Source organism: Lissotriton vulgaris, chromosome 5 (genome assembly GCF_964263255.1).
Source record: "Lissotriton vulgaris chromosome 5, aLisVul1.2, whole genome shotgun sequence".
Lineage (NCBI taxonomy): Eukaryota > Metazoa > Chordata > Amphibia > Caudata > Salamandridae > Lissotriton > Lissotriton vulgaris.
Genome location: NC_141693.1, coordinates 183,038,153 through 183,065,869, shown reverse-complemented (window position 1 = coordinate 183,065,869; position 27,717 = coordinate 183,038,153). Strand labels below are relative to the sequence as shown.

At 47.2% G+C, this 27,717-nt stretch overlaps 1 protein-coding gene across 1 annotated transcript in view; it reads left to right on the top strand.

The window, feature by feature from the left end:
- Nucleotides 1-27,717, top strand: part of LOC147710433 (collagen alpha-1(II) chain-like) — a 218,560-nt gene that overhangs the window by 160,743 nt on the left and 30,100 nt on the right. Inside the window, exon 10 of the mRNA XM_086920000.1 lies at nt 7,890-7,996. Within this exon, the coding sequence (XP_086776126.1) occupies nt 7,890-7,996 (107 nt within the window). The remainder of the gene's footprint in view (nt 1-7,889; nt 7,997-27,717) is intronic.

Genomic DNA, 27,717 nt, shown 5'->3' with positions numbered 1-27,717 from the left:
CAGATCTTACTTCCCTAATGAGTCATATAAAATCTGGATCTCCAGATGATCTTTTATCAGCTAAAATAACTACCTCTCTGCAAAATCTGCTTAGGCCCCATATTCTAACATTGATCAATCATTCTCTTAGGGAAGGATCTGTGCCTACAGAATGGAAAAAAGCAGTGGTGAACCCAATCCGAAAGAACACAGCAATTCCATGGACTGACCTCTCCAACCTCCGACCCATCTCCCTCCTACCCTTTCTCAGTAAGATGACCGAGAGACACGTAAACACTCATTTGTCCAAATACATCGAGGCAGCGGAGGGCCTAGACCTCTCTCAATCTGGATTTAGGCCCAACCACAGCACAGAATCTGCCCTCCTTTCAGTGACTGATAACATCAAGATGTCACTGGATGGAGGAAACTCAATGATTCTAGTGCTGTTGGATTTATCCGCTGCCTTCAACACTGTGTCCCATGAGATACTCCTCGGTCGTCTGAAGGAGAGGGGAGTAGAAGGGGTGGCTCTCTCTTGGCTGGACCGCCAACAAGAGGTGAGATTGGGCTCCCACCATTCTATCTCAAGGGAGCTCACCAAGGGAGTACCACAGGGCTCCTGCCTAAGCCCCTCACATTTCAACGTGTATGTGACTCCCTTGGCAGATATTGTAAGATCTTATGGGTTCACCCCTGTGTCGTACGCTGACGACACCCAGCTTTTGTTCCCCTTTAAAACCTTAACGCTCGCAATAAAAAAATCTTTTGCGGACGGAATGAGGGCAATATCCCACTGGATGGCCATCAATCGCCTCCAGTGCAACGTAAGCAAGACTGAGGTAATGCTGTTCGGGGAGGCCACACTTCTGTGGTCCCCGGATTGGTGGCCTCTAGATTTAGGACCAACTCCAAGCCCCAAACAGATTGTCAAAAATCTTGGCGTACGCTTAGACAGAACACTCCTGCTCAAAGAGCACACAAATCAAGTAGCAGGTTCCTGCTTCCAGGTCATTGGTCTGCTACGACGAGTCTTCCCATTTTTATCAGACTCTTATAGGAAGACTCTCGTCCAGGCCTTGGTTATAAGTAGGATGGACTACTGCAATGGCCTGTTGATCTCTGTAAATGAGGAACAACTACAGAGACTACAGGTGATCCCGAACATTGCCGCAAGACTAGTCCTCAACGCCCAGCCGAGGTTTGCCTCACTCCCCCTGCTGACAAAACTCCACTGGCTGCCAATTAGACAGCGTGTAAAATTTAAAATCTGCTGCACATTTCATAGATGTCTGTTTGGCAATGGACCCAAATATCTAAAAGAAATTTTCAAACCCTACCCAGTCAAACTATGCGATCCAGTAGCCAGCAACAACTCCAGGTTCCTAGGATACAAAAAGCCAGGCAGGGAGGACGAGCCCTGTCCTACAAAGGCCCCATCCTTTGGAACTCATTGCCCTCTGTTCTCAAAAATACAACCAACTTTCAATCCTTCAAGAAGTCCCTGAAAACGTTCTTATTTGTCGCCTGTTAGGTTTGTTCCCCCTCATCTCACTGTCTAGCTACTAGTATCTGGCTCCTTGGTAATACGTAAGCTCGGAGATACCCTTTCGAGGGCTGACTTCCAGCGCTATACAAGAACATAAATAAATAAATAAATAAATAAATAAAGGGTCTTTGGTCTCCAGAGGAAAGGTTGCTTCACATCAACCTTCTAGAATTGAGGGCTATAAGTCTGGTGCTCCAGGCCTTCCTCCCTTCCCTTCGCGGTTGGTCGGTTCAAGTCATGACGGACAACACCACCGCGATGTGGTATGCCAACAAGCAGGAAGGAGTAGGGTCGCAGGAGCATATTACCAACAAGTAGCGATAATTATCGCTAAATAGGCTTAGCGACAATTTTTTTATCGCTGCCTATCGCTGGATATATTAGCGGAGAAAACATGCTATTAGCAACGTTTTTCTCCATTGTGCTCAAATATCCAGCGATAGCGGCGAAATGCTTGAATATCGCTTAGAATACAGCGATATTCACGCATTAGCGATTAAATGCTCTTAGCCATGTTATCCACGTCCCATTGGATAACATGGCTAAGAACTGGTCTGGGCAGGTGTTAGTATTTGGAGATATTCACGCTTAGCACGAATATTTCCAACGCTACGCCTGCCTTGCTAATAGGCAATAGCGACGTTAGCGACTGCTTTCAGTCGCTAATTGGTTGGGGACGCCCACTTTGCATGTCATTAGCGATAAACATTGCTGACATGCAAAGCGGGCCCCAAACCGCTCGCTATCGCCTAAAAGCTGTCGCTAACATCAGTTAGCGACAGCTTGCTAATAGGGCGATAGAATTATCGCCACTTAGCGGCCGAAAACGGCCGCTAAATCGGCGATAATTGCCTATCGCCCCCCTTGGTAATATGCCCCGCAGTGTCTCTGCAGAGAGGCTCTGCGTCTCTGGTCCTGGGTTCAGGACCATCAGATTTGTCTGATGGCAAATCATCTGGCCGGAGTTCTGAACGTACGTGCAGACAGTCTCAGTCGGCAGTTCTCAGTCGACCACGAGTGGAGGCTCCATATGGAGGTAGTTCGTCACGTCTTTCGGACATGGGGAACTCCTCAGGTGGACCTGTTTGCCACTCGCGAGAATGCTCACTGCCCATCATTCTGCAGTCTCCAGTATCCGATGCAGGGAGCTTTGGGAGTCGCGTTTCAGTTGAGTTGGGACTCAAGACTCCTTTACGCATTTCCTCCCATACCCTTGATTCCTTGGGTTCTGAAGAAGATACGTCAAGACCGGGCCCAAGTCATATTGGTCGCCCCGGATTGGCCAAGAAGGGTGTGGTACACAGATCTTCTCCACCTCTCCTCGTGCCCGCCGCTCCATCTCCCTCTCAGGGCAGATCTCCTCTCTCAGATGGAGGGGCAGGTTCTACACCCCCACCTTCAGACCTTACACCTTCATGCCTGGAGATTGAACGGGCAACCTGAATTCCTTTTCTCTCCCACCTGATGTGGTGGATGTCATTCTATCAGCTAGGCGCGACTCCACGAAGTCAATCTATTCTTACAGATGGTCTAAATTTGTTACTTGGTGTGGAGAGAAGTCTATTGACCCTTTGAAGGCTTGTTTATCTGATATACATCAGTTTGCTCTTTTCCTAGCTTAGCAAGGGTTTGATGTGGCTACAGTCAAAGGTTATCTTTCGGCCTTGTCAGCATTTCTCTGTCTCACGGATCAGCCGTTATTGTTTAAATCTCCTGTTGTTTTAAGGTTTCTAAAGGGTCTAACAAATACATTTCCTCCTATTCCCTTTATTGTGCCTCAATGGGACTTGAATTTGGTGCTTACTTTTCTGATGGGTTCTCCTTTCAAACCTTTGCTTAACTGTCCCTTGAGACTTTTATCTTTTAAGACGGTCTTCCTGATTGTGATTACCTTGGCAAGGAGGGTAAGTGAGCTTCAAGCTCTTAGTTCAAAACCCCCATTTTTGACCATTCATGCTGATCGAATGGTTCTCAGGACCAGGGCTGCTTTTCTGCCTAAGGTGGTAACTCCCTTCCATCTGGGGCAGTCCATTACCCTCCCTACCCTCTATCCTTCCCCACACCCTTCCAAGGAGGAGGAGAGACTTCATCGTCTGGACCCTAAGAGGGCGGTGAGCTTTTATCTTGATAGGACAAAAGACTATCAGGTGGATGACCAGCTCTTTGTTGGGTTTGCTGGCTGCAGAAAAGGAAAAGCTGTGCACAAGCGTGCACTTTCAAAATGGATTATGCTATGCATCAAGATCTGCTACTCCCTAGCGGGTAAGGAGCCTCCAGAAGGTATAAGAGCACATTCTACTAGAGCAAAGTCATCAACATCTGCTTTGTCTAGGGGTGTTCCTGTAGAGGATATTTGTAGGGCAGCAATTTGGGCCTCCCTCCACACTTTCGCTAAGCATTACTGCTTGGATTACGAGGTGAGGCGGGACGGCCATTTTGCGCGTTCTGTCCTTCATGATTTCTTGGTATAGAAGGGTGGACACCCTCCTCCGGGAGTGGGGACTGCTGTGGAATCTATTCACAAGGTGAGGAATCCACTGGCAGATGTATCCATCAGAAGAACAAGTTACTTACCTTCGGTAACGCTTTTTCTGGTGGATACAGTTTCTGCCTGTGGATTCCTCACTGACCCACCCGCCTCCCTGTTGTCCACTCTTCTATATCTGAGTTTATGGCAATGTTTAAATATGTTTATATATGTATATATATTTTGTATATATATATTGTGTTTTTCATGCATTGTCTTCACACTATGTGTGTTATTTTGATTATTATGTACTGTGTACACTGTATATGTATATATCTACTGTCATTGGTCTGTCCGGGTGCCCCGAAGGCACGGAGAAAAGGGCGACGCCGACGTAGGCCTTATAAGGAGTCAGTGACGTCAGTCGGAGTCGCGCGCGGTGCCGTGCTCCTACGACGTCGTCCACGCCGGCGTACTACAAAAGAATTTTCCAAACGTTGTTGACGCAGGGGGGATATTCACAAGGTGAGGAATCCACATGCAGATACTGTATCCACCAGAAAAAGTGTTACCGAAGGTCAGTAACTTGTTCTTCTGTCACTCTGAAGTTCTTCTGTTCCTTCTTTCCTTGGCCCGGCAGGGCTCTTCTCTGGGCACTATCAAGGGTTATCTTTCTGCCATCGCCGCCTTTTCTGTGGCTTCCTGATCAGCCTTCTCTTTTTAAGACCCCAGGAAGGCATTACGCACACGTTCCCTCCCGTGCCGTTCACAATACCTCAATGGGACTTAAACCTTATCTTGACATAACTGATGTGCGCTCCCTTTGAGCCCCTTCATAGCTGTTCTTTGCGTCTTCTTACTCTGAAGACGGCTTTCCTGGTAGCTATCACTTCTGCCAGAAGAGTGACTGAGCTTCAGGCCCTTTCTTCTAAACCTCCTTTCCTTTCTGTTCATCCGGACAAGTTGGTTTTAAGGACCCGTCCTTCCTTCCTGCCAAAGGTTGTTACGCCCTTCCACATCGAGCAGACCATCACCTTGCCCACCTTATTTCCGCCCTCCACATCCTTCGAAAGAGGAGGAGAGTCTCTACCGTCTGGACCCAAAACTTGTGCTCTCATTTTATCTGAAGCGCACACAGCAGTTATGGTGAATGACCAGCTCTTTGTTGGCTACATGGGCGCTAAAAAAGGTCAGGCCGTGCACAAACAGACCGTCTCTCGGTGGGTCGTTCTTTGCATTAAAGCCTGGTACTCGTTGGCTAAGAAGGAGCCTCCCGTGGTGCTGCGTGCCCATTCAACCAGAGCAACGGCAGCCACTACTGCCTTGGGCTGCGGCTTTCCCTTGCAGGACATTTGTCAGGCAGCTACATGGGCCTCGCTGCACACGTTTACCAAGCATTACTGCCTTGACAGTCAAGTCCGGAGAGTCGGCTTCTTTGGCCGTTCTGTTCTCCGTGACTTTCTGGTGTAATCCTGTTCTCAGACCCACCACCGGGTTGGTATTGCTGGGGTATCTATTCTAAGGTACGGATTCTATCACTAACGGATATATCTGTAAGAGATATTAGTTAGTGATAGATTCCTTACTGCCCTTCCCATTCTCCCCGTTCAGTGAACTGATTACTAGGGGTGAGGTCATCCCTTTCAAGGCCCTAGTTTCAATGCACCAGTGGTCAGTATCTTGCATGGCTTTGCGTTCCTGGCGCAGAAAGTTGTGTACAGAACTGACGCCAGCGCGCATGGGTGGCGCCTAAGTAGTCTCCATGATGTCATCTCAGCGCATATGACGCCAGCGACGGACGCGGAGCCACAGGACGCCACTTGCTGACAGGCAGGGGTACTGCTAAGCAAAAATTTCCCGATCCAGTCTGACGCCTAGAGATACTGTAAGGTAAGGAATCTATCACTAACTAATGCCTCTTACAGACATATCATTACACAAGTAGTAACTTGTGCATTACAACTAGTGCAAACTTTTCCAGTGAAAAAGGTTTAAAATGTCAAATTAGTTGAATTTGCCAATGCTTGTTCACAGTTGAATGAAATGCTTTTATTTACTACTCCTTGTAAATTTTGTGGGCCAGATGTATGTACCTTTTTTTGGCTCACAAACGGGCCAATTCGCAGAATTGACCTGTTTGCAAACGGGAAAAAAGGGTTTTCAAATGTATCAAACCCAAATTGCGATTCGGTAACGTGTTACTGAATCGCAAATAAGGTTTGCGATTCGATTTTAAGAAGGGGCGTGTTTAGGGCATCTATTCCTAATACCGAATCACATCGGTATGTATGAATGTTTTATGAAAGTGAATGCTGTTGCAAAACATTTGCATTTTACTACCTACTTCAAATAGGTGGTAACCCATTCACAAAGGGAAAGGGGTCCCCATGCGACCCTATCTCCTTTGTGAATGTTTGTAAAATCATTTTTGTAGGATCAGGCAGTGGTCCTATGGACCACTGCCTGCACTTAAAAAATGAAAAGAATACTTTTAATTTTTCTTTCTTTAATGCACAACCCGTTTTCCTTTAAGGAAAACCGGCTGCATTAAAAAAAATATATATATTGTTTTTTTAAAGGCAATCACAGACATGATGGTCTGCTGACTACAGCATGCCCCCATCCCCGTAATTGTAGCGATTCCTAGGGAGTTGCAAATTGCGACCTACTTCACTAATATTCATGATGTAGGTCATTTGCGACCCCCTAAGAATCGCAGAAAGCGGTAAACACACTTTCATGCATTCCGTTTTGCGATTTCCTACTTGCGAATCGCATGAATTTGCAATTAGGAAATCGCAAAACCAAGCCTTCATACATCTGGCCCTATATCTCCAGAGCCCTCAGGTGGATCTTTTTTGTGGCGTCTAAATATCCATAAAAATACAGTTTATTTTTATAAATTGGTATCGGATTTCTTTGGTATCTACTCAGTTTCTTTAACCCCTTCGATGCTGATGACGAGCTCAGCTCGTCATCACCCACGGGTGGCGTGTGCTGATGACGAGCTGAGCTCGTCATGTAACGCGGTAATTAGAAAATAGCCGCACCGCGCAAAAATTGCCGCAGCAGCGATTCGGTTAACCCCTTCGCTGCGGCAGCAATTCTGCCGCAGCGCTAGGGGGTGCGGGGGGGCCGAGCGGCGCTCGCATGCTCGTGACGGAGCCGCTCCATCACGAGCCTCGGTTGCGCTGTGCTCATGACGGAGCGGTTCCGTCATGGCCCCGCCCGCCCAATAAAACACGCCGCGCAGGCGCGGCAGCAGGGCCATGACAGAACCGCTCCGTCGTGAGCACAGCGCAACCGCGGCTCATGACGGAGCGGCTCCGACATAAGCATGCATGGGGTTAATTGTTTTGGAGCTGTTTATATGCTTTACAATGGTTCCTTTGTGCAAGCTTTGCTGCTTGGACATCTACCAAGAGTTGAGCTGAAGGTTTCACAAATGATGCCCAAAGGTTTTAAAGAGGTTGGCAAGTGAATTGCACAGTGTGGTCGCACAACCACACCATATAATACACCCCATTTCCTGACAGCCCCGAAATAGGGATTTACATGCAGGACCTTGGTTTAACCAATCTTTTCTCTTGCTTTTAGTGCTGGTATTTTCCACATTCTCTTAGCAAGAGGAAAATAACAGGTGAACCACATGTGGTTTTCACCAGGTAGATTACATTATCGCACCATGTAAAAGTGGGCCTACAATATTTTAACCTGCTAAGTTTGTGGATGGGGACACCAGGGCACCAAGAACTACCCAAAGTGGTATCCCCATGAGGCTAATTCACCTCCCATCTCGTAATAAGAAAAGCAAAAGGAGCAAATCTGGTAATGAGAGCCCAGGAATCTCAGAGAGACTTTAAAGGTAACAATATACATGCCTTTGTCTTGCAGGTTACTACTATGTTGATCCTAATCAGGGCAGCCCTCAGGACTCATTGCTTGTCTTCTGCAACTTTACAGCAGGAGGGGAAACTTGCATCCACCCTACCCAAAACCAGGTAAAGTAATCAGAGTGTGTTTTTTTAATACAGTTCAGTGTCAATTCCTTATATCTGCATTATGAGGCTGTTTGCAGGGTTCAGGAGGAGTCCGAAGCTATCGGGTCATATTGAAATGGGAATAATCAGTTTCTAAACACATTACACAACTTCTTGGAGAAAAGCATGTGTAAGGAAACTCCTCTTTTTGTATGATCATCCCCAAGTTTTTCAACTGATGGTGCTGTTTTTTTGACCCAGAGTGTATTGTGACCTTCTAATCAGTCCTCAGTGCCAATGCCCTGATCCTAAAGTGTACGTTGAATTGGCTTTACCCAATTGGAAATGGCTAATTTACCTGTATGACCTTATAATTGGTAGCCTGGTACCCATAGCATGTAAATCAGAGGGGTACCGGCCACCCTGGAGGGCCCCCAAGAAAAACGAGTGCCCCGGTTTGCCCCTGCAGACTGGTAGAGCAGTCCTGCACTGCTAGCCTGACTTTGCTAATGAAAGCAATGGCAAAGCCACTGCTTTCCCTTTACATGTGCATGCAAGGCAGAGTGTAACGTATGGCACAGGCAGGACACATATTTTACATGTCCTGACAGGAAAACACGAGAAACCGCCGTTTTACTGTGTAAAGGCTTGGTCGCCCAATTTGCGAGTACAAGGTATCTGATAGAGACTACTAGCCGCAGATTCTTTAACGTAGAATTATCCCCAGGCATGAGACTGGTTCCGGAATTTATTTTGCCACAGCATCCCTGCGCGCCGGGGAGACGGTATCACGCGACTCAGCCCAGGCGTTGTACGCGTACGTGACATCAGCGAGGTCACATAAGTCCCACCCCGGCGTGCCTACATCAGTTTTTTCCTTATCCGCGTATAACGCGGATCTGGATCGTGCTCCAGGCCTGTTCAGGCCTTGGCCTTTCGCTTATTGCATCTGTGTGGAAACAGTGTGCGAATGCCTTCGGGCTTTAAGACATGCTCGTCTTGTGTGTGTAAGATGTCGGCGACGGATCCTCACCCCATCTGCATGTGGTTTCTGAGGGATAATTCTGCCTGTGGATTCCTCTCCTTTTGAATACCCCTGTGCCAGCATTCAGCGGGAAATTCTTTCCTAGATCTCCCCACGCCGATGAGGACGTCACAATGCACCGGCCCGCACGTGGCACTGCGTGACGTCATTGGAGCCGAAGTGGCGTTCTGGCGTAAGTTCCCTTTTTTTTGTGCCGTCGACGCTAACTTTTTTTTTTCTAGGGCTCTCCATTCTCATTGAGAAAAAACTTTGTAACTTTTGTTTTCAGAAGGGCTACTTGAAGGAAAACAGGTTTCAAACCTTGTAGAGAGTGTGGCGGGCATATGTCTATTACGGACCTGCACGATGACTCCCTTTGGTGCCTTTCTTCGGACCACGACGTTGAGGAGTGCCGAAGTTGCAGAAAAACGAATCCCAAGGCGATCAAGGAACATGAGGCAAAGTTATTTATGGCCAAAGACAAAAAGGAGAAGAGAGGTAGGAAGAGGGCGAAGTCTTGGTCTTCACACACTTCGAGGTCGAAGAAGCATAAGAAGTCCAAGAGAAGACATACCTTGCATCATCATTCTTCGAAGACAAGGGTTTTGAGGTCGAGGTCGCCGGCGCCAGCTGAACGACCTCGAAGGAAGGACTTCATTTCACCATCCCCTTCTCCTCAGGTGGCGCCAGTACCATCTCCGACAACGGCATCGCCAGCTTCGGATGCTTCTTCACAACATGAAAATTCTCCAGCTCCAGCGACGTCACCGGTGCCTAGTGAGTCCTCTCCAGTCTGTGAGACTTCACCTGTGCAGGCGCCGTCCCCGGCTCCGCAGGCTCCTGTTCGGCCTCAGGTGACTCCCCTTCAGGAAGGTACGGATCCTTATCCTTCTTCATGCTCCTGGGGCTGATTCTTGGCATTTTCTAAATGCAATGTTTGGCATGGTTGCCAGAGCCTCGACTCCATCCGGCGTGCCTTCCGGCCCCTGGGTCCTTTGGCTTTCAACCTGGGTGTTCCACGGTTCTATCCCCAGGCTTCTTTCATGCCATTCATGCCGTTGACTCCAGCTTGGCATTTCCCGCCGCAAGTTCGATCGACGTTGAGCTTTGAAGACGAGGCTCCTCCGCGACGCCATTGATGTTGTCTCCGGCGCCGCGTATGGCTCCACCGACGCCTTTGCCAAGACAGCGCTCCAGGAGAGAGGCTGAGGAAATATAAATTTTTGGTCATGTTATATTCCCTAGCGCGTACCCCACCGACTCCATGTACCAGCTTAAAGTGCATGTAATTTCCCTCCTGTGTCAGCCATGAAGACGCAAATACATTTGCGTCCAACGTTAACTTGTCCTCTTTCAGATCCACCCTGAATGGATTAACTGGTCCGTTCCTAAGTATGCCATGCCACCGTCTTTTTGTAGTGCACTTTACATGTTTTCCTGCTCTGGCGGAGTAGGCCCTGAATTTCTGCCATCGAGCCTCTTTTCTGGCTTCTGACTCTGACAGCCTCTGCCCAGGCTGCCTCTGTACCCGTGAACTCTGACTTACTTCCAGCGCGGCCCCTCGCGCTCAGCTCAGCCTGCTTTCTGCCAAGACTGACTATAACCTTCGAGTTATCTGTTCCGCTCCTCGAAAATGCATTCCTGCCTACCAGCTTCAGTAAACATCCTCCCCAGCTGCAGAGCCAAAGGGCCGACCTGTCTCGGTGCAAGTAATTCATAGCTTCTGTTACCATGCTTCCATGGAAGGCCCCGTGCCCCCACGCTTCTCATGCAGACACTTAGGCGCTTATACACGCATCCACAGTTAGCATAGAATAGCTTCTGCCCTAGAGACCTTTCCGCCCAGATAATATGGTTCCTAAACATCAGATATCAGATATGATAGAAGTACAAGTTGATCTGACATGCCAGACTTCTGTCTCTTTCCGTCAGTGTAAATGTCAAGTCCCCTGCACCCCGTCAATCACACGTCATGCAGCTGCGCACGCATCCAAGCTTCCGATTTCTGCTGACATTGCAACATTTCTGTTAATGCCACCCCTTTGTGACACCTACCTGTGACGTTTCTAGCACACACCTCCAGTTCACGCCTCTTGATTACGTACTAGTACCACGTGTATACTGTTATCTTGTCTTCTCTCAACTGTTACGCCTCCTGCACTGTTGCTTATGATATGAATTAAGTATATAAGCTATGTATTGTCAATAAAATGTAGCGCGCGCTCTCTCTATCCCTTCTGACACCCCTGTGGTGGTCAGAATCAGATATCCTGGTCATGACCATTCCTTAAAGGAATAAAACCCCTAAGAACTCTAACACCACGGACTCTGGTTTTTTCTTTCCGATCTGAGTTATTATTGATTAAGTCCTTACCTGCATAGAAATTAAGAGAGTAAATTAATTATTTACGTCATTTTGGCGCCCGAATAGGGACCCCTCCCCCACCTCACGCGCCGGTTGGCGCATTGCAAGCTCTGTCCCCTGCCATCAGTTAGATGGAACCTACGCGTACTGGCAGGATTTCCTGCATCTCCCTCTGACCCACGGAGGTGACGAAGACTGCGATCAGTGCCCAGACGAGGCGGTGAGGAGTGCGGAGGATCCCGACCAGAGCCTAGCCGAAAGAAGCAAGGTCCGAGGTGTCAAGAGGCCCACCAGGTTTCCGAGGTTTTCCGAAGTTTTCCGAAGTACCGAGTCGAGTCCAGTCGAGTTTTCCGAGGCCTTCTGTTTCCGTGCTTCCCGGTGAGTACCATTGCTGGGACGTATCTAGACGGGTTTGGGTACACAAGTCCGGTCTGCACTGTTTTTAGGCAGTGTATCTGTACTGTTTAGCAGTATATCTAGTATTCTGAATTTCTGCACTGTTACACCAGTGTATCTGTACTGTTGAGCAGTACATCCAGTATAGGGGGTAGTCATCTATGTCTCAAATGTCTTTTTATGTGATTAATGTCGTGGTATGAATAGGACCGTTTTTATGTGCATTATTGTGTTTCTTGTATAAACTAGCTGTAACCAGTATTAAGGAGTAAGGATTGAGCATTCAGTAATAAGTAAACAAGATGCAGTTTTTCAACAAGTTAAAGCAGATAGGAACTAGGAAAGGGATACTGGAGGAAGAAATTCCTATTCCCCCTAGGGACACTCCAGGTAACTTTATGTATCATAAACATGGCATAGATGCCATATTGTATCTAGACTTATGGGCCGACTATACCAAGCATCTAGACGAAAGACACAGATGGCCCACTACCGGAACATGGGATGCCGAGTGCATCATGAAGGTAGAAGAAGCATTATGGAAAAAGAAAGCTAGACAATCTCAGAAAGACGCCATAGAATTTTGGCGTAAGGAATCACATAAGCGTGCTGAGAAAGCACTCCGTAGAGAAGATAGACTTAAAGAATCAGAAAAAGCCCAAGAAAACGAATTAGTTACTGAAGGGATCCGAGTAAAAACAGAACAAATAGACCGTGCCCGAAACAATCTCGTAAACGGTATGTATCTCGCGGCCGAAGGCACATCTGAGGCCCTATCAGAAATACCGAAAAACTTACCGCCACCATTTGTTCCAACTAAAGTAATGCATAAGACTACTAAAGACATATTCCTAAATTCTTATCTAGAGGATGTAGCACCAGCTTACACCAATTTGCCTGTTCGTGCCCTGCCTCCTGACAGGGACGGGGGTGGCACTCCGCCCCCAGATCAAGTTCCACCGGTACCGCGACAGACCTCCCCCGCTCCGCCAGCTCCGCCACTTCCCGCACCCAAAATTGACATACCGAAGCAAGGCCTACCTGATCCTACTAAACGACAAATTCAAGTTCAGATCCAGACTCCGCAGGGAGATAATGCCCAAGCATCCGCTTCAGGAGGTGCGACCGCGGGTCTTCGGACCCCGCCATTAACACCCAGATTCAATCTCAGGGACATGCAGAGTCCTCTCACGTTCAGGTTGCCTCGTCTTGACGCACTCAGAGAAAACATTTCCGTTTGCAGATATGATCCAGTACCCGGTAAAAACGATCTTATGATATTGGCATCACTACGGTTGAGATCTGCTACTGATATCTTGCTATGCTATGTAGGAATGAAGGACCGTCTAGATAGAATATATGAATTTGTCCAGACAGGGAAAGACCCTGACAGTATCAAAGATGCCATGGAGAAACAGAAGGTTGACATTCAAGCACAGATACTACGATTTTTCATAAATTGTCTAATAAGAGAACGAGACAGGCCTGGGACAGATCAGAGTGAATTAGATGCACTAAACAAGTGGGGTCAAAATATAGCCGATGGAAAACATGACAAGGGGACTTTCATAGCCAGTATGTATAAGAAAATTAGAAAAGCAGTGATAACAGTACACCAGAAAGAAAAAGCTTCCTCCGAGGAGGAAGAAGAACTTGAAGAACCAGAACAAGCTACAGATACTATAGCGTATGTAGGTAAGGGAACTTACCTTAGGAAGGGCATCCGTCCGGAAAACAAGAGAGTTTTTCTCTCTGCTTTAACAAACCCGAATTCTTCTGAACACCAGTTCCAGGAGACTGATAAAAGACTACGAGAAAGAATGGGGTACCATGTACTCAATTCGATGGATGAACAAGAACTAGCCCGGTCAGCCATCTATTGGGCCGAAAATCCAGACATATATAATGATGATACCTTAGCACAGACGTTTCTGAACCTTTCCCCAGACGAACAGAAATTAGCAGGTGTATACATGATTCAGCACCTCCTCACGAAATACAGAAATAAACATTCCGATCCAGGTCCCTTACACGAAACATTAGAAGCACTACTCATGGATAGATGGAGAGGTTTCAGTACCAAGTTAATACAAATAATTCTAGAACAACGACATAGATATAACACTTTCATAAGTTCTGAATATGTTCCTGCCCCACCTCCAGAAAGGAAAACGTACCACATGCAATGCGGAAGTGGCATTGAAAGTCAGAACCCCTTACGAGAAGTACACCCAGTTATGGGTGCGGATCACACCTTGAAACGTGTATATGTGCACACGCCACTGACTAAGTTAGAACTGTTAGAAATGAAGAAACTAGTTCCGTGTCATGATAAAGACCCTGCAGGTTTCCACAGAGAGCTTAAAGACATGTTACTAATGGGGGATTACACGTATGATGATATCATGAAAATGTTAAAGGTACTGTTGCCCACGGGCATTTACGAGAAATTAAAGGAAAAAGAATGGGAGGTGGGGGACACAAAGATTGCATGGGCAGAAATAGAAGACGAAGAAAGCAAACGGGTCCCAGGGGTAGGCCTTGGGGACAAGACTAAAGCATTACCCGGATTAATAGTACAGGTTTTGCCAAGATTATTGACAACTAGAAAGGAAGATTGGGACGCCATCTCGTCCTGTAAACAGAAACATGATGAAGATACTAGTGACTTCTATTCAAGATTCGAGAAATGTTTCATTATTAATAGTGGCCTACAACCAAGCAGCGAATCATATCCACACCTTTTTGTATCAAAACTAGTCGAGAACTCCCTACCATTAGTTAAAAATAGAGTGTACAAAGTTGAAAGTACTTGGCAGGCAAATACGCCATCCCAGATGTTACAAATGTTACAATATCATCAGAACAGAATTAGAGAAGAACAAGATCAGGAACAGAAACGTATGAAAGACACCAAGATGAAAATGTTAGTAGCTCAGACGGTCCCAGCCGACGGTCAGAGAAAAGGTGGGACCCAGACAAGTCACACTACAGCTCCCGTTAAAGGGACATGTAATTACTGTAAACAGCCAGGTCATTACGTACATGAATGCCCAGTCCTGAAACATAACATAGCAACAGGTAAAACTAAAGAAAGACCGCATCCGCCTAGACAAGACCAGGTCCAGCAACAGACCTCACAAAATGTACAGCCAATGCAGAATACACAGCCTATGCATGCTCCATCTCATACAGCCCAGACAGTAGCAGGACCACAGCCCATTGCCACGACTCAGCAAGTTTCGCAACAGATGTACCAGTATGCCCAATCTGCATATCCAGATTACCCCCGATATACATGAAATAGCCTAGAGAGGGAATTTGGCTTGCCTCTTATTGAAATTCCTGTAGATCAAGAAGGTCCTTATGTACACAGTCACGTATTGGGAAAAGACAGAAAGTTTTTAATTGACACAGGGGCAAGCCGCACCACAATCAGTCATAATGAAGTCCCAGGGGCACCCCTCTCAGGCTCACAGAATGTTTCCCTTGGATTTTCAGGACAGCCTATTGTAAATGAAGTATCGGAACCAGTACCCTTGGCTGTGGGTCCATTATCACGAGTTACAGATTTGTTACTTACGAACTCATGCCCAGAAAATCTGTTAGGAATCAAAACACTGAAGGCTCTAGGAGCTATAATATGCTGTTCCCCGGAGGGAGTTAGACTCTTTCTACGGGATTTCAAGGGTCATTATGTTTTACGAGAATTTGATGTCAGATTGGAAAATGTACCAGATCACCTATGGGCAAAAGGCCCAGCTGACGTAGGTTGTATGCATATCACTCCATACCGTGTTACACTCAAGACAGGAGTTGTTCTACCCCGAATCAGACAATACAAGTTACCGCCTGATGCTGTAGTGGCTTTACTGAAAATTGTTGAAGAGCTTATTGCCCAGGGAGTGGTCGTAGAGACCGACTCCAATATCTGTAATTCACCTATCATCCCAATTCTTAAACGTACTGACCCCAATGCACCGCCAGTATATCGGCTGGTGATTGATCTTCGAGAACTGAACAAATGTATTGTACCACAGTACCCTGTGGTCCCCGATATCTCTTCCCTATTGACTGCTATTGATTCAGAAGCAACGTTCTTTACTGTAATTGATCTCAAGAACGCTTTCTTCAGTGTACCTATTGATCCGGAGAGCCAATATCTCTTCGGATTCAGTTTAAATGGACGAAGTTTCAAATTTTCCCGCGCACCTCAAGGATTCACAGAAAGCCCCAGCATCTATAGTCAAGCACTGAAAAGACAACTAGATTGTGTTCAAATGCCAGTTAACACCGCTTTACTGCAATACGTCGATGATCTACTGATCACCGAACGAAGTGAGCCCGAATGTGAACAAGCATCATTGACAGTTTTACATTTCCTGGCCGACAAGGGACACAAGGTGTCTCCTTCAAAGCTACAATTCTGTGTTCAGCAAGTTGTGTACTTGGGTCACTTGCTGTCCAAAGTGGGGAGACCGCTCACTCCCGATCGCATTCAGTTAATTGTAAACATGCCACGACCCCAGACACAAAAGGAAGTGCGGGCCTTCATAGGCCTCACCTCGTACTGCAGACAATGGATTCCTCAATATGCATTTCTAGCTAAACCACTCATCCAGTTAACGACGCAGGAGGCAGCATCTTCGACTGCCCTCCCTTGGACTCAGGAACATACACAAGCCTTTGAGGAATTAAAGAAAGCATTATGCCAAGCACCAGTTTTAGCGACACCATGTTACAGCAAACCGTTTACACTTTTTGTTACAGAACGTGACGGTACAGCATTGTCTGTCCTCACTCAAGATCAGGCAGGTTCACATAAGCCTTGCGCTTATTTTTCAAGTACATTGGATTCCGTAGCGCAGGCACTCCCTGCATGCTTAAAGTCAGTAGCTGCAACAGCGTTAGCAATAAGACAAAGTGATTCAATTGTTTTAGGACATCAGTTAACAGTACAAGTACCACACTCTGTAGAGGTTCTTTTAAACAGAACCCAGACTCAACACTTGACTATAGCACGACTGACAGGTTACGAATTAACACTATTCCAGCCACACATAGAAATCAGACGCTGCAGCATCCTGAACCCAGCAACACTGTTACCTACCATTATGACAGATCCAGCTCCGCATGATTGTATAGAGATCATTAATGCAGTAACAAAGCCCCGACGAGACTTAACGGATGTTCCATTGACAAATCCAGACCTGACACTTTATGTGGATGGTTCATGTATGAGAACAAGTACAGGAGAGTTAGTGGCCGCGTATGCAGTGACCACTGAAACTGAAGTTAAAGAAACACATCGTATTGATACACTGTCTGCTCAAGCGGCAGAGCTCATCGCTCTGACCCGAGCCTGTATACTAGCCAAGAACAGAAATGTCAACATATACACTGATTCCCGTTATGCGTTCGGAGTTGTACACGACTTCGGCATGTTATGGCAAGAACGAGGTTTCCTGACCTCTCACGGTGCCAAGATCCAACATGGTCCCCTCATTCAAGCACTGTTAGAAGCAATACATCTGCCTTCAGGAATATCCGTCATGAAGTGTAAAGCACATACTAAAGTCACAGATTCTGTTTCCCAGGGTAACGACCTGGCAGATCAGACAGCAAAACGTACAGCATTGACTCACACTCAGACAATTGATACGACAAAGACAACAGGACCGACAAACTGCATGACAGTCAGGGATCCCACACTAGATGTTATCGACATTCAGACACATGCTACTCCAGAAGAAATAAAGAAATGGATTGAACAAGGAGGGATCCAAACAGATCAAGGTTGGGTGACGAAGGGAAAATCTACATGGTTTCTCCCTGACTCTATGGTTCAAGTCATGATAAATACAGCACATAGCCCAGCACACCTAGGAGAGAAAGCGATGTTAGACAGTTTACAAAATCTTTGGAACAATAAACACTTACGAGCAGCAGCGAAACAGAAAGTGCGTACTTGCATGATCTGTTGTCAGTTCAATCCAGGTAAAAGCGTCCCTGTAGAGCAAGGTGGTTTTCATCCTCCCGATCACCCTTTTGAAGTCCTCCAGATGGATTATATCCAGATGGACCGTTGTCGAGGATTTAAATATGTTCTCGTAGTTGTCTGTGCTCTGTCCCGCTGGACCGAAGCATACCCAGTCCCAGATTACACTGCTCCGACCACTGCCAAGCAGTTGGTTCGTGAATTCTTCCCACGATACGGCTTGCCTCGTGTCGTGTATTCAGATAACGGTCAGCCATTCTCATCTGCATTAATGAAAGAAGTTTCTTTATTGCTAGGATACCAGTGGAAATTCCATTGTGTCCGACATCCTGAAGCCGCAGGCCTGGTAGAAAGGCATAACCAGACACTAAAGATACGCCTTGCAAAAATATGTCAGGAGAAAGGGGTCGACTGGATAGTCGCCCTGCCAGTGGCACTATTCTACATGAGAATGGTTGCCCATTCGAGATCAGGGCTATCCCCGTACGAGGTGGTCTTTGGCAGACCACCGAATATGTGGGGGACGCCCATTCCGAAAAAGATTACTGATGTTGATTGTAACATGTTGACAGATTACCTTGCCTCCTTGATGTCTGCACTCCAATCATGTCGTTCACAGGTTGCCGCAGCCTTCCCTGACAACACTGATGTAAAGCCACATGATGTCCGTCCTGGGGACCTCGTATTAGTACGCAACTTTGATAGAAAGAGTCCGTTGGAGCCCCGCTGGAAATCGCCGAAGACCGTCCTTCTCACCACGAGGACCGCCGTGAAGATCGAAGGGAGAAAGGGGTGGGTTCACACGAGTCATGTGAAAAAAATTTTTGAACTGAAACCTGATCGAGACTCGTCCACCCCCACCAAAGACTGTGTTGAGCCAAAAGACTTTACAGAATCTGAACGAGAAAAAACTCCCCAAGAAGAGTACCGTATGAAACTCCGATCTAGCAAGTCAGACAGTTTAATTGTTTAAGTCCTCCCCTAGGTGAATCGGTTAAATAGTTTCTGACATGTATCCCCTAGATCGAGATAGAGAGAGAGAATATAAGAAACGTACATATTGTGAATCACTTCGTAGTCACTGTATAGTGACACTATTAATCATGTTTATTCTGAGTATTTTAACTATTGTTGCTAGCATCTTATTACCTATATATTACCCTATTTTCAAGCGTGAACAATCTGCCTACAATGTATCTGCTGAACACACTTTTAGTGAGTTACCTCCACACGAACTTTCCTACAGACTTGCGCTGCGCAACAACACTTTTATTAGTATGCTACACCATTCTCATCAAACTAACAATGCTACAGATTGCTGGATATGTGGCCGACTCCCTCCCTATCAGAATTACAAGGGAGCTCTGCCCCTCTTTCCGTACCCATTCACTCACAATGGCTCTTGCGGTGCATGGTTTAAAATAATTAATTCCTTAGATCCTGATATTGCTGTTTTCGATGGGGGCTGGGTTTGGGGAAACCTGAACTTAGTCCTGCTCGACGTCTGTTACCGTGATAAGGAGGGACTCCCCACTAGAATAGGAACTGATCTAGAAAATGAATTGTATGGATTAGGTAATTATACAATTAGCCTTATGATTCTTACTGTTGAATCCGAAGCCGCACCTGTTATACCTACTATGTCAGTATTGCCAGTTACTGGCGAATTATGCATCAGGAAGAAAGGTTCAGTACACTTAGGTCATAGTAAATGCACTACTGTGGTCGAATTCAGCGATCATGGAAAATCGTCCTTTAAAGCTATTAGTCATTCTTACTTTGTTTGTGGTCATACCGCATACATACGTCTACCTCCAGATTGGGATGGTACCTGTTACATTGCATTCCTTCTGCCACCTGTTTTCCTAGCTCCCCCTGATTACCATAGAAATACCAATCTAGTAAAGAATAGACCCAGAAGAGATATCCCACTTGTCGACTACACAGAAACGGCATGGGAACAGTATACCGATTTTAATAAAGGATTCTTTTTCTTTTTAGGACCTGTTCAGAATAGTAAATTAATACGTAGATTAACTAGAACACTTGAAGCAGTAGTGAATGAAACTGCCTCCGCCTTAGGTAACCTAACAGAAGAACAGTCCGCCATGCGGGTTGTTGTCCTTCAGAACCGTCTTGTTATTGACGTCATCTTGGCAGATAGAGGTGGAGCCTGTAAGGTCATCGGGTCAAGTTGCTGTGTTTTCATACCACAAAACGCACCATCTGTATGTCAAGCTATTACACGTCTTCATAAAATTGCAAATCAGATACATCAGGATCCAGGCACCTGGACTTGGTCCGGTTGGTTCTGGACAACGTTAACCGCTTGGGGATGGAAGATCCTATCCTTCCTAGGCATTGGCCTAGTCCTAGTATTCAGTTGCTGCCTGTACCTGCAGTGTGGGCCAGCGATTTGTGGACTATGTGCCACCTCTTGTATTGAACATTCTAGTTTTCTCTCAAAACGTAAACGAAAGAAAGAAGAACAAATGATGTTACAAGAACAAACTGATCGATTCATGAGGATCGAGATTTCATGAAGGGTCCGTAGGGAACAAGGAGGGAATGAGGAAATATAAATTTTTGGTCATGTTATGTTCCCTAGCGCGTACCCCACCGACTCCATGTACCAGCTTAAAGTGCATGTAATTTCCCTCCTGTGTCAGCCATGAAGACGCAAATACATTTGCGTCCAACGTTAACTTGTCCTCTTTCAGATCCACCCTGAATGGATTAACTGGTCCGTTCCTAAGTATGCCATGCCACCGTCTTTTTGTAGTGCACTTTACATGTTTTCCTGCTCTGGCGGAGTAGGCCCTGAATTTCTGCCATCGAGCCTCTTTTCTGGCTTCTGACTCTGACAGCCTCTGCCCAGGCTGCCTCTGTACCCGTGAACTCTGACTTACTTCCAGCGCGGCCCCTCGCGCTCAGCTCAGCCTGCTTTCTGCCAAGACTGACTATAACCTTCGAGTTATCTGTTCCGCTCCTCGAAAATGCATTCCTGCCTACCAGCTTCAGTAAACATCCTCCCCAGCTGCAGAGCCAAAGGGCCGACCTGTCTCGGTGCAAGTAATTCATAGCTTCTGTTACCATGCTTCCATGGAAGGCCCCGTGCCCCCACGCTTCTCATGCAGACACTTAGGCGCTTATACACGCATCCACAGTTAGCATAGAATAGCTTCTGCCCTAGAGACCTTTCCGCCCAGATAATATGGTTCCTAAACATCAGATATCAGATATGATAGAAGTACAAGTTGATCTGACATGCCAGACTTCTGTCTCTTTCCGTCAGTGTAAATGTCAAGTCCCCTGCACCCCGTCAATCACACGTCATGCAGCTGCGCACGCATCCAAGCTTCCGGTTTCTGCTGACATTGCAACATTTCTGTTAGTGCCACCCCTTTGTGACACCTACCTGTGACGTTTCTAGCACACACCTCCAGTTCACGCCTCTTGATTACGTACTAGTACCACGTGTATACTGTTATCTTGTCTTCTCTCAACTGTTACGCCTCCTGCACTGTTGCTTATGATATGAATTAAGTATATAAGCTATGTATTGTCAATAAAATGTAGCGCGCGCTCTCTCTATCCCTTCTGACACCCCTGTGGTGGTCAGAATCAGATATCCTGGTCATGACCATTCCTTAAAGGAATAAAACCCCTAAGAACTCTAACACCACGGACTCTGGTTTTTTCTTTCCGATCTGAGTTATTATTGATTAAGTCCTTACCTGCATAGAAATTAAGAGAGTAAATTAATTATTTACGTCAAGGCACAGAGATTACTCGAGGAGGAGGATTTACAAGATCAGGAAAAAGGTGAAATTGTGGACTCTCTGGATGAATTTGAAGGCCTTCAGGAAGCTAGTGGCCTTGATAGTTCCCCTGAATATAACCTGCCATCTGCAAGTGGAGGTGTTGTTCAGGACATTGCACCATACCATGTGGTGATAAGGAAGGCAGCTGATTTATTGGGCCTTAAACTTCCCTCAGCAGAGATTTATTTATTTATTTATTTATTTTGATAGTTTTATATAGCGCGAACAAGATCTTTGCAGATATCAGAGCGCTTTACAAGGAGGAGATGAAGTAATAGAATGTAAATAGTTGAGGTAGTTAGGTACAAGGTGCATAGTTACATAGGTATGTCAAAAAAACAGGAGGTAGATCATAGGTGAGGTAGTGTCAGTACAAGGTGCATAGTCAAACCGTTGCGCCAATAATATAAAAGTACAAAAGTATTTAAGCGTGCTGCACGTGTTTTTGGAGATAACATAAAGGTGGGCATAGTTGAGGTAGATGCGTGCAGGATGTATAGTCACCAGGTGCATCAGTAGTACAAAAGTAGGGATGGTTGAGGTGGTGTAGGTACAGTGTGCAAGTCAGACAGGTGCGTCAGTAATACATCAAAATACAAAGAGGGAACATATACAATCAAAATAAGTCATAATACCAGTAGTACAAGTAGTACAAAGAGGGAACATATACAATCAAATAAGTCATAATACAAGTAGTACAAGTAGACCAAGGGGTCAGGCAGGTATTACGGAGCAGATTCATGAGAGCTACAGGATAATAGATCATGTGTATTTAGCCATGAGGATCGCTTTTACTTCTTTCTTAAACAGTTTGTTGGAGGAGATGAGCCTGGTTTCAGGAGGGAGTGAGTTCCAGATCCTGGGTGCCATTCCTGAAAAGGAGCGTTTATAGGTTTTTTCCTTCCTGAATCTTCGAGGTTTCAGCAGAAGATTGTTTGTACTTCTAGTAGTTCTAGAGCCACCCGAGATTGTCAGCTTTTGAGTGAGGTAGCTGGGCGAGTTGTGGTGTACAGCCTTGTGAGTCATGCAGGCGATTTTCAGATGTATTCTGGCTTCAAAAGGCAGCCAGTTTAGGGATTTAAAGTCAGGGGAAATATGCGAGTGTTTTTTTGAGCCAGTGATGAGTCTCGCTGCAGCGTTAAGGGACGCTCTAAGGGGTGCCGTTGTTGTTAGGGGGAGCCCGCAGAGGGCGGTGCTTCCGTATTCTATGTGCGGGATGACTATAGATTGTACTGCAGTTTGGAAGTCTTTGGCTGGAAGGAAGGCTTTAAGTTTCCTCAAGGTATTGATTTGGAAGTTCGCTCCTTTGGTTGCCTTGCTGATGTGCTGCTGCATGTTGAGATTGGCGTCAAGTGTTATGCCTAAGGATTTTGCTGACATCCTACCAGAGGTTTTAAATAATCCATCTTCAACTTCTGATCCAATTTTGGAGGTTTCGCAGAAGCATTTATCTGCTCCGGCAGTATCTTGATCTATCTCAAGGAGGTACAGACCTGTACCTGGCGATCCGGTGTTCTTATCCTCTCACCTGATGCCGGAGAGTTTAGTTGTCCAGGCTTCTTTTTCAAAGCAGTCTTCTGGTGCATTCCCTACCATTTTAGGTGATAGGGATTCGAAGAAAATGGAGCAAGCAGCGAAAAAGATGTTCTCCTCTGCCAGTATGGCTTTAAAGTCTACGAATGCAACTTCCTTCTAGGTAGATATATCCATGCATTAATGGACTCTGTTTTTCAATTGGCTCCGAAGTTACCTGAGGAGGATCGTGCCAACTTCTTAGAAGTCCTTTCGGATTCACAGGCAGCAGCAAGTCAGGTGATTCAGTCAGGCATGGACACTGCTGACTCTGTGGCTCGTGTGATGGGGTCTTCTGTGGCAACAAGGAGACAGGCTTGGCTCAGGTCTTCAGGATTTTCAGCTGATGTTCAGGCGACTTTGCTGGATCTGCCTTTTGATGGCTCAAAGCTCTTTGGTTCGAAGGCGGACTCAGCCTTAGAGCGTTTTAAAGACAGCAGGGCTACTGCAAGATCACTAGGCCTTCAAGTGCAGTCCAGAGGTTATGGCTACAAAAGATATTGTAGCTTTGGAAGATTTGCTTCCTTTCGTGGCCTCCAACAGTCTCAGCAGAGCCAGCAACAAAATCCCTTGTAAAATCATACAGGGGGAAAAAGAAAAGAGGCCTCAGGGGAGCAAATCATCAGCAATCCTCCTCCTCCTCCTCTACCTCTCCTCCTGCCACCATTGGTACAACAGGAAAGCAGTTCTAGATCCCCCATCTTAGAACATGTTGGTCCGGTTGGAGGTCGGGTGTCCCACTTTCTACGAGATTGGAGACTGATCACTTCCAATCGTTGGGTCTTGAATCTTTTAGAGAATGGGTATGACCTTCCCTTTTTGGAGTTTCCTCCTCCTTACCCTCCTTGCCAGGGTGGGTGTTCAGAGGACCGTTTACTGCTTTTACAGCAGGAGGTTCTTACTTTGCTGCAAAAAAGGTGCGATAGAGGTGGTTCCGGAGCAGGGGAGGGGTCAGGGTTGCTACTCCCAGTATTTCCTGATACACAAAAAGGACGGTCTTTTGAGACCTATCTTGGACCTCAGGGTTTTGAACCTTTACCTCAGGCAGGAAAAGTTCAAATTGTTGACCTTGGTTCAGGTTCTTCTTGCGCTGCAACAAGAAGACTGAATGGTGAAGACTGCCTGGGCCTACAGAGCGACGCCGCGCTGTGGTGCTGGTTTGGGCGGGACCCTTAACACTCCTGGCCATACACTGGTTTGAGTGGCCTCTATTGCTGCAGGGAACACAAGGCGTGGCGCAGCTGGGAGCGGATCCCCCTGTTTCTACCTACCGTCGGACCACACTAGCATACTAGGAGGCTACTTGCTGGCAGATTGTGACCTCTTCCCTACTGGACGCTATTCGAGGGGGCCTCTTCACTACTGGCCTTTGCAGAGCGTCGACATAGAGGGTGCTTGTGAAAGCGAAAAAACACAGTTCACGGCCCCTTGCTGGGGTTAGAGCCACACAGCCCTGGTGGACTCCTGCGGCGCGGCGCCACGTGAGTGCTTGCTGGGATCTGGCAGGTGGAAAGTGGCGTGCACCCTGAGGAGAGGCCTGTCTTCTGGGCTGCGGTGAGTGGCCTGGGGCCGCCGCGACCTACGCGGCAACATGGGAAAGGGAGATAAGACTCAAACTAAGCTCCCGTTCGAGCAGCGCCGAACCAGGGCCCCGGAGCCCCAGGAGCCAGACCCGACGCAGCAGGCTAAAGGCTCGGACGGCACGATCTACTCTGATATCAAAGAACTGCTGGTCACAATGGAGAAGGGCCTGCAGGAAAGTATGGCATCTATAGAGACCAAGCTGGACTCCCTGACGTATAGAATGGACCGCATGTCAGAGAGGGTGGACAAGCACGCGGAGTGTCTTGACATGGCGGAGAGGCGCCTGACCGAAGCTGAGGAGGCGCAGATGGGGCTGGATAAAGACCGCAAACAACTTGACAAACTGCTCCAGGTAATACAGGATAAGTCAGAAGACTTAGAAGCACGTTCTCTGCGATCTAACATACGCATTACGGGTATATCGGAGACAACCCACACGGGAAAACTGGAGCTCTTTGTGGAAAAACTATTGATTACACTGCTAGGGGATGACGTCTTCTCGCCTATGTTTATAGTGGAAAGAGCGCACCGTACGCTGGGTCCTCGCCCTCGTCCGGGAGCCGCTCCAAGACCAATCATTGCCAAACTACTAAATTATAGAGACAGGGACACAGCGCTGCGGATTGCTGGTGAGAAGGGGAAGCTATAATACGAGGGCTCTGACATCTCGCTGTACCCGGACTTCACGGCGAAAGTGCAAGAAGAGCGCAGACACTTTGCTCCCTACAAAAAGCAACTACAAGACCTCAGTCTGGACTACGCCATGCTCTACCCGGCGAAGTTGCAAATTAATCGCCAGGGCCATTCCCACTTTTTCGCTGACCCGAAAGACCTGCAAAAGGCCCTAAAAACGTGGGCCAAGGAACAGAAAAACAATCCCAGGAGTCCGAACGGCGCGGAGGAACAGAGTAGTCGGCTGGATGACCAGGAATAGGGGTTCCGCTCACACCGAGGATCGCACTCTCGGTCCGGGTGAAGAGAGATCTGGCATTTGACTCGGAGCCGGGATCTGTCTCCACGAGGCACTGCTCTAACTAGGCGGACAAGGACTACGTCGTTCTGAGGCTCCTTCTAGTGATAAGCTGCACTACGATTTGGTGAGAACATTCCATTTTAACATTTATTGTATGACATTGAGCGACATGCGGATGCATGCATAGCGACGGAGCACCCCCTCGGATGTGGTGTTCTCGGGGGGACAGCCTGAGATCGGCGGGCGGGACAGTTGTTTGACGGCTGAGAGGGGACTGGGAGCTACCACAATTGAAGTATAGCTCTAGATGATTTATATACTTGTGGTGATGGCGCTAGGGGCGATATCGATGCAAACTTGCAACGACAGACTTTCTTGTTTCACTGGCAACCTCAGCCCTAGCGCTGTATGCACTATTAGTCCCTGAGGGGGCTTATTTGAGTTTTTTCGGATTGATTGTGGGGGGATGTCTTATCATGCTAGGCCGTGTTTGGGTTGGTCTGCTGTGGGAGGGGGAGGGTAGGGGTATTGACTTAGGCCAGGTTGGGATTGGTCTGTTGCGAAAGGGGGGGGGGGGGGGGGGGTGGAGAAATAGGATGGGTGAAAATGTACTGTCCTATGGTAGACACACTGAATTCTGCGCAACCAAATACACGCAGCCCACAACACAGCATAGCACACATTCGGGCCACACGCGACATACAGAGTGATCACACGACCAATCTAGACTCCAAGAGAACTCATGCAGCGAATCCAATGCGATGGCAGGTGACATAGACAATAGACGCGCTCACAGATTTAGGGCGCTCACGTGGAATGTGCGTGGTCTGAATGACCACAGGAAAGTGCGAAACATGCTAAGTTACTTGCAGCGACACAGTATAGATCTGGCCTTGATTCAGGAGACACACCTCCCTATGGATAGTAAGATGCTACACTGTAGGGGACTAGACGGCAATGTGGCGGCTGCGGGCTTTACTACACACGCCAGAGGCGTCATGACATGGGTAAACCCCGAATCCAAACTGACACAACAAACCCTAGAGGCAGACTCGGAGGGCCGCTATGTAATCTCTAGATGCACTGGATTGGGAATGTCCTTAGTCTTCATCAACACCTACGGTCCCAACTTCGATTCCCCCGAGTTTTACAAAGAGTTGGCGAGTAAACTCCGATGTTATAACCCTAACGACCTTTGGTGGGGGGGGGATATGGACCTCACCCTGGACCCCACCCTTGATAGGTCTGCTGGCCCGCACCGCAAGCCGGCGGCGGCAGCGGAACTAAAAGGCATTATGATGCGACTAGGCCTGGAAGACGCCTGGCGATCAAGCAATCCACAACAGGGAGGCTACACCCACTACTCTGCGTATCACGATATACACACCAGGATTGACTACTGGTTGATCCCGGATTCCAGATTAGGCTTGATTGCTAGATGTAGTGTGCTTCCTAGAACGCTCTCGGACCACTCGCCTGTGCTCTTGGAGATGGAAGCCCAGGGCGCGGCTATCCCGCCATACTCGCTACTAGACCCAGTGTTTAGGGGTGAGCTAGCCGCAGCCATAGACCTATTCTTTGACACTAATATAGGCTCAGTGGAGAGCTTTTAGACTGTCTGGGAGACATTTAAACTATACATTCGATGGGTGGCGATGTCCGAGCACTCGGGCGTACTGAAGGCTATTCGTACGCGACTAGCAGACCTCGAGAAGCAGCTAGAAGTTCTGGAAAGGAGACAGAGAGAAAGTGCTGACAGTGTGGTGAGCGACGAATTTAAAATGTTACTTGAAGAATACCACGACGAAGCAGACAGGGAAAATAGGCCACAGCTAGAGTGTATGGAGAACGCGACAGACCTGGCGCACTGTTGGCCAGGATAATTGGGGGCGGGAGAAAACGCCAGCAAATCACAGAGGTAAAATCGGCCGCGAGCGAGGCCCTCACTGACCCAGTAGAAATAGCTCACGAATTTAAAACTTACTATACGAACCTCTACACATTAC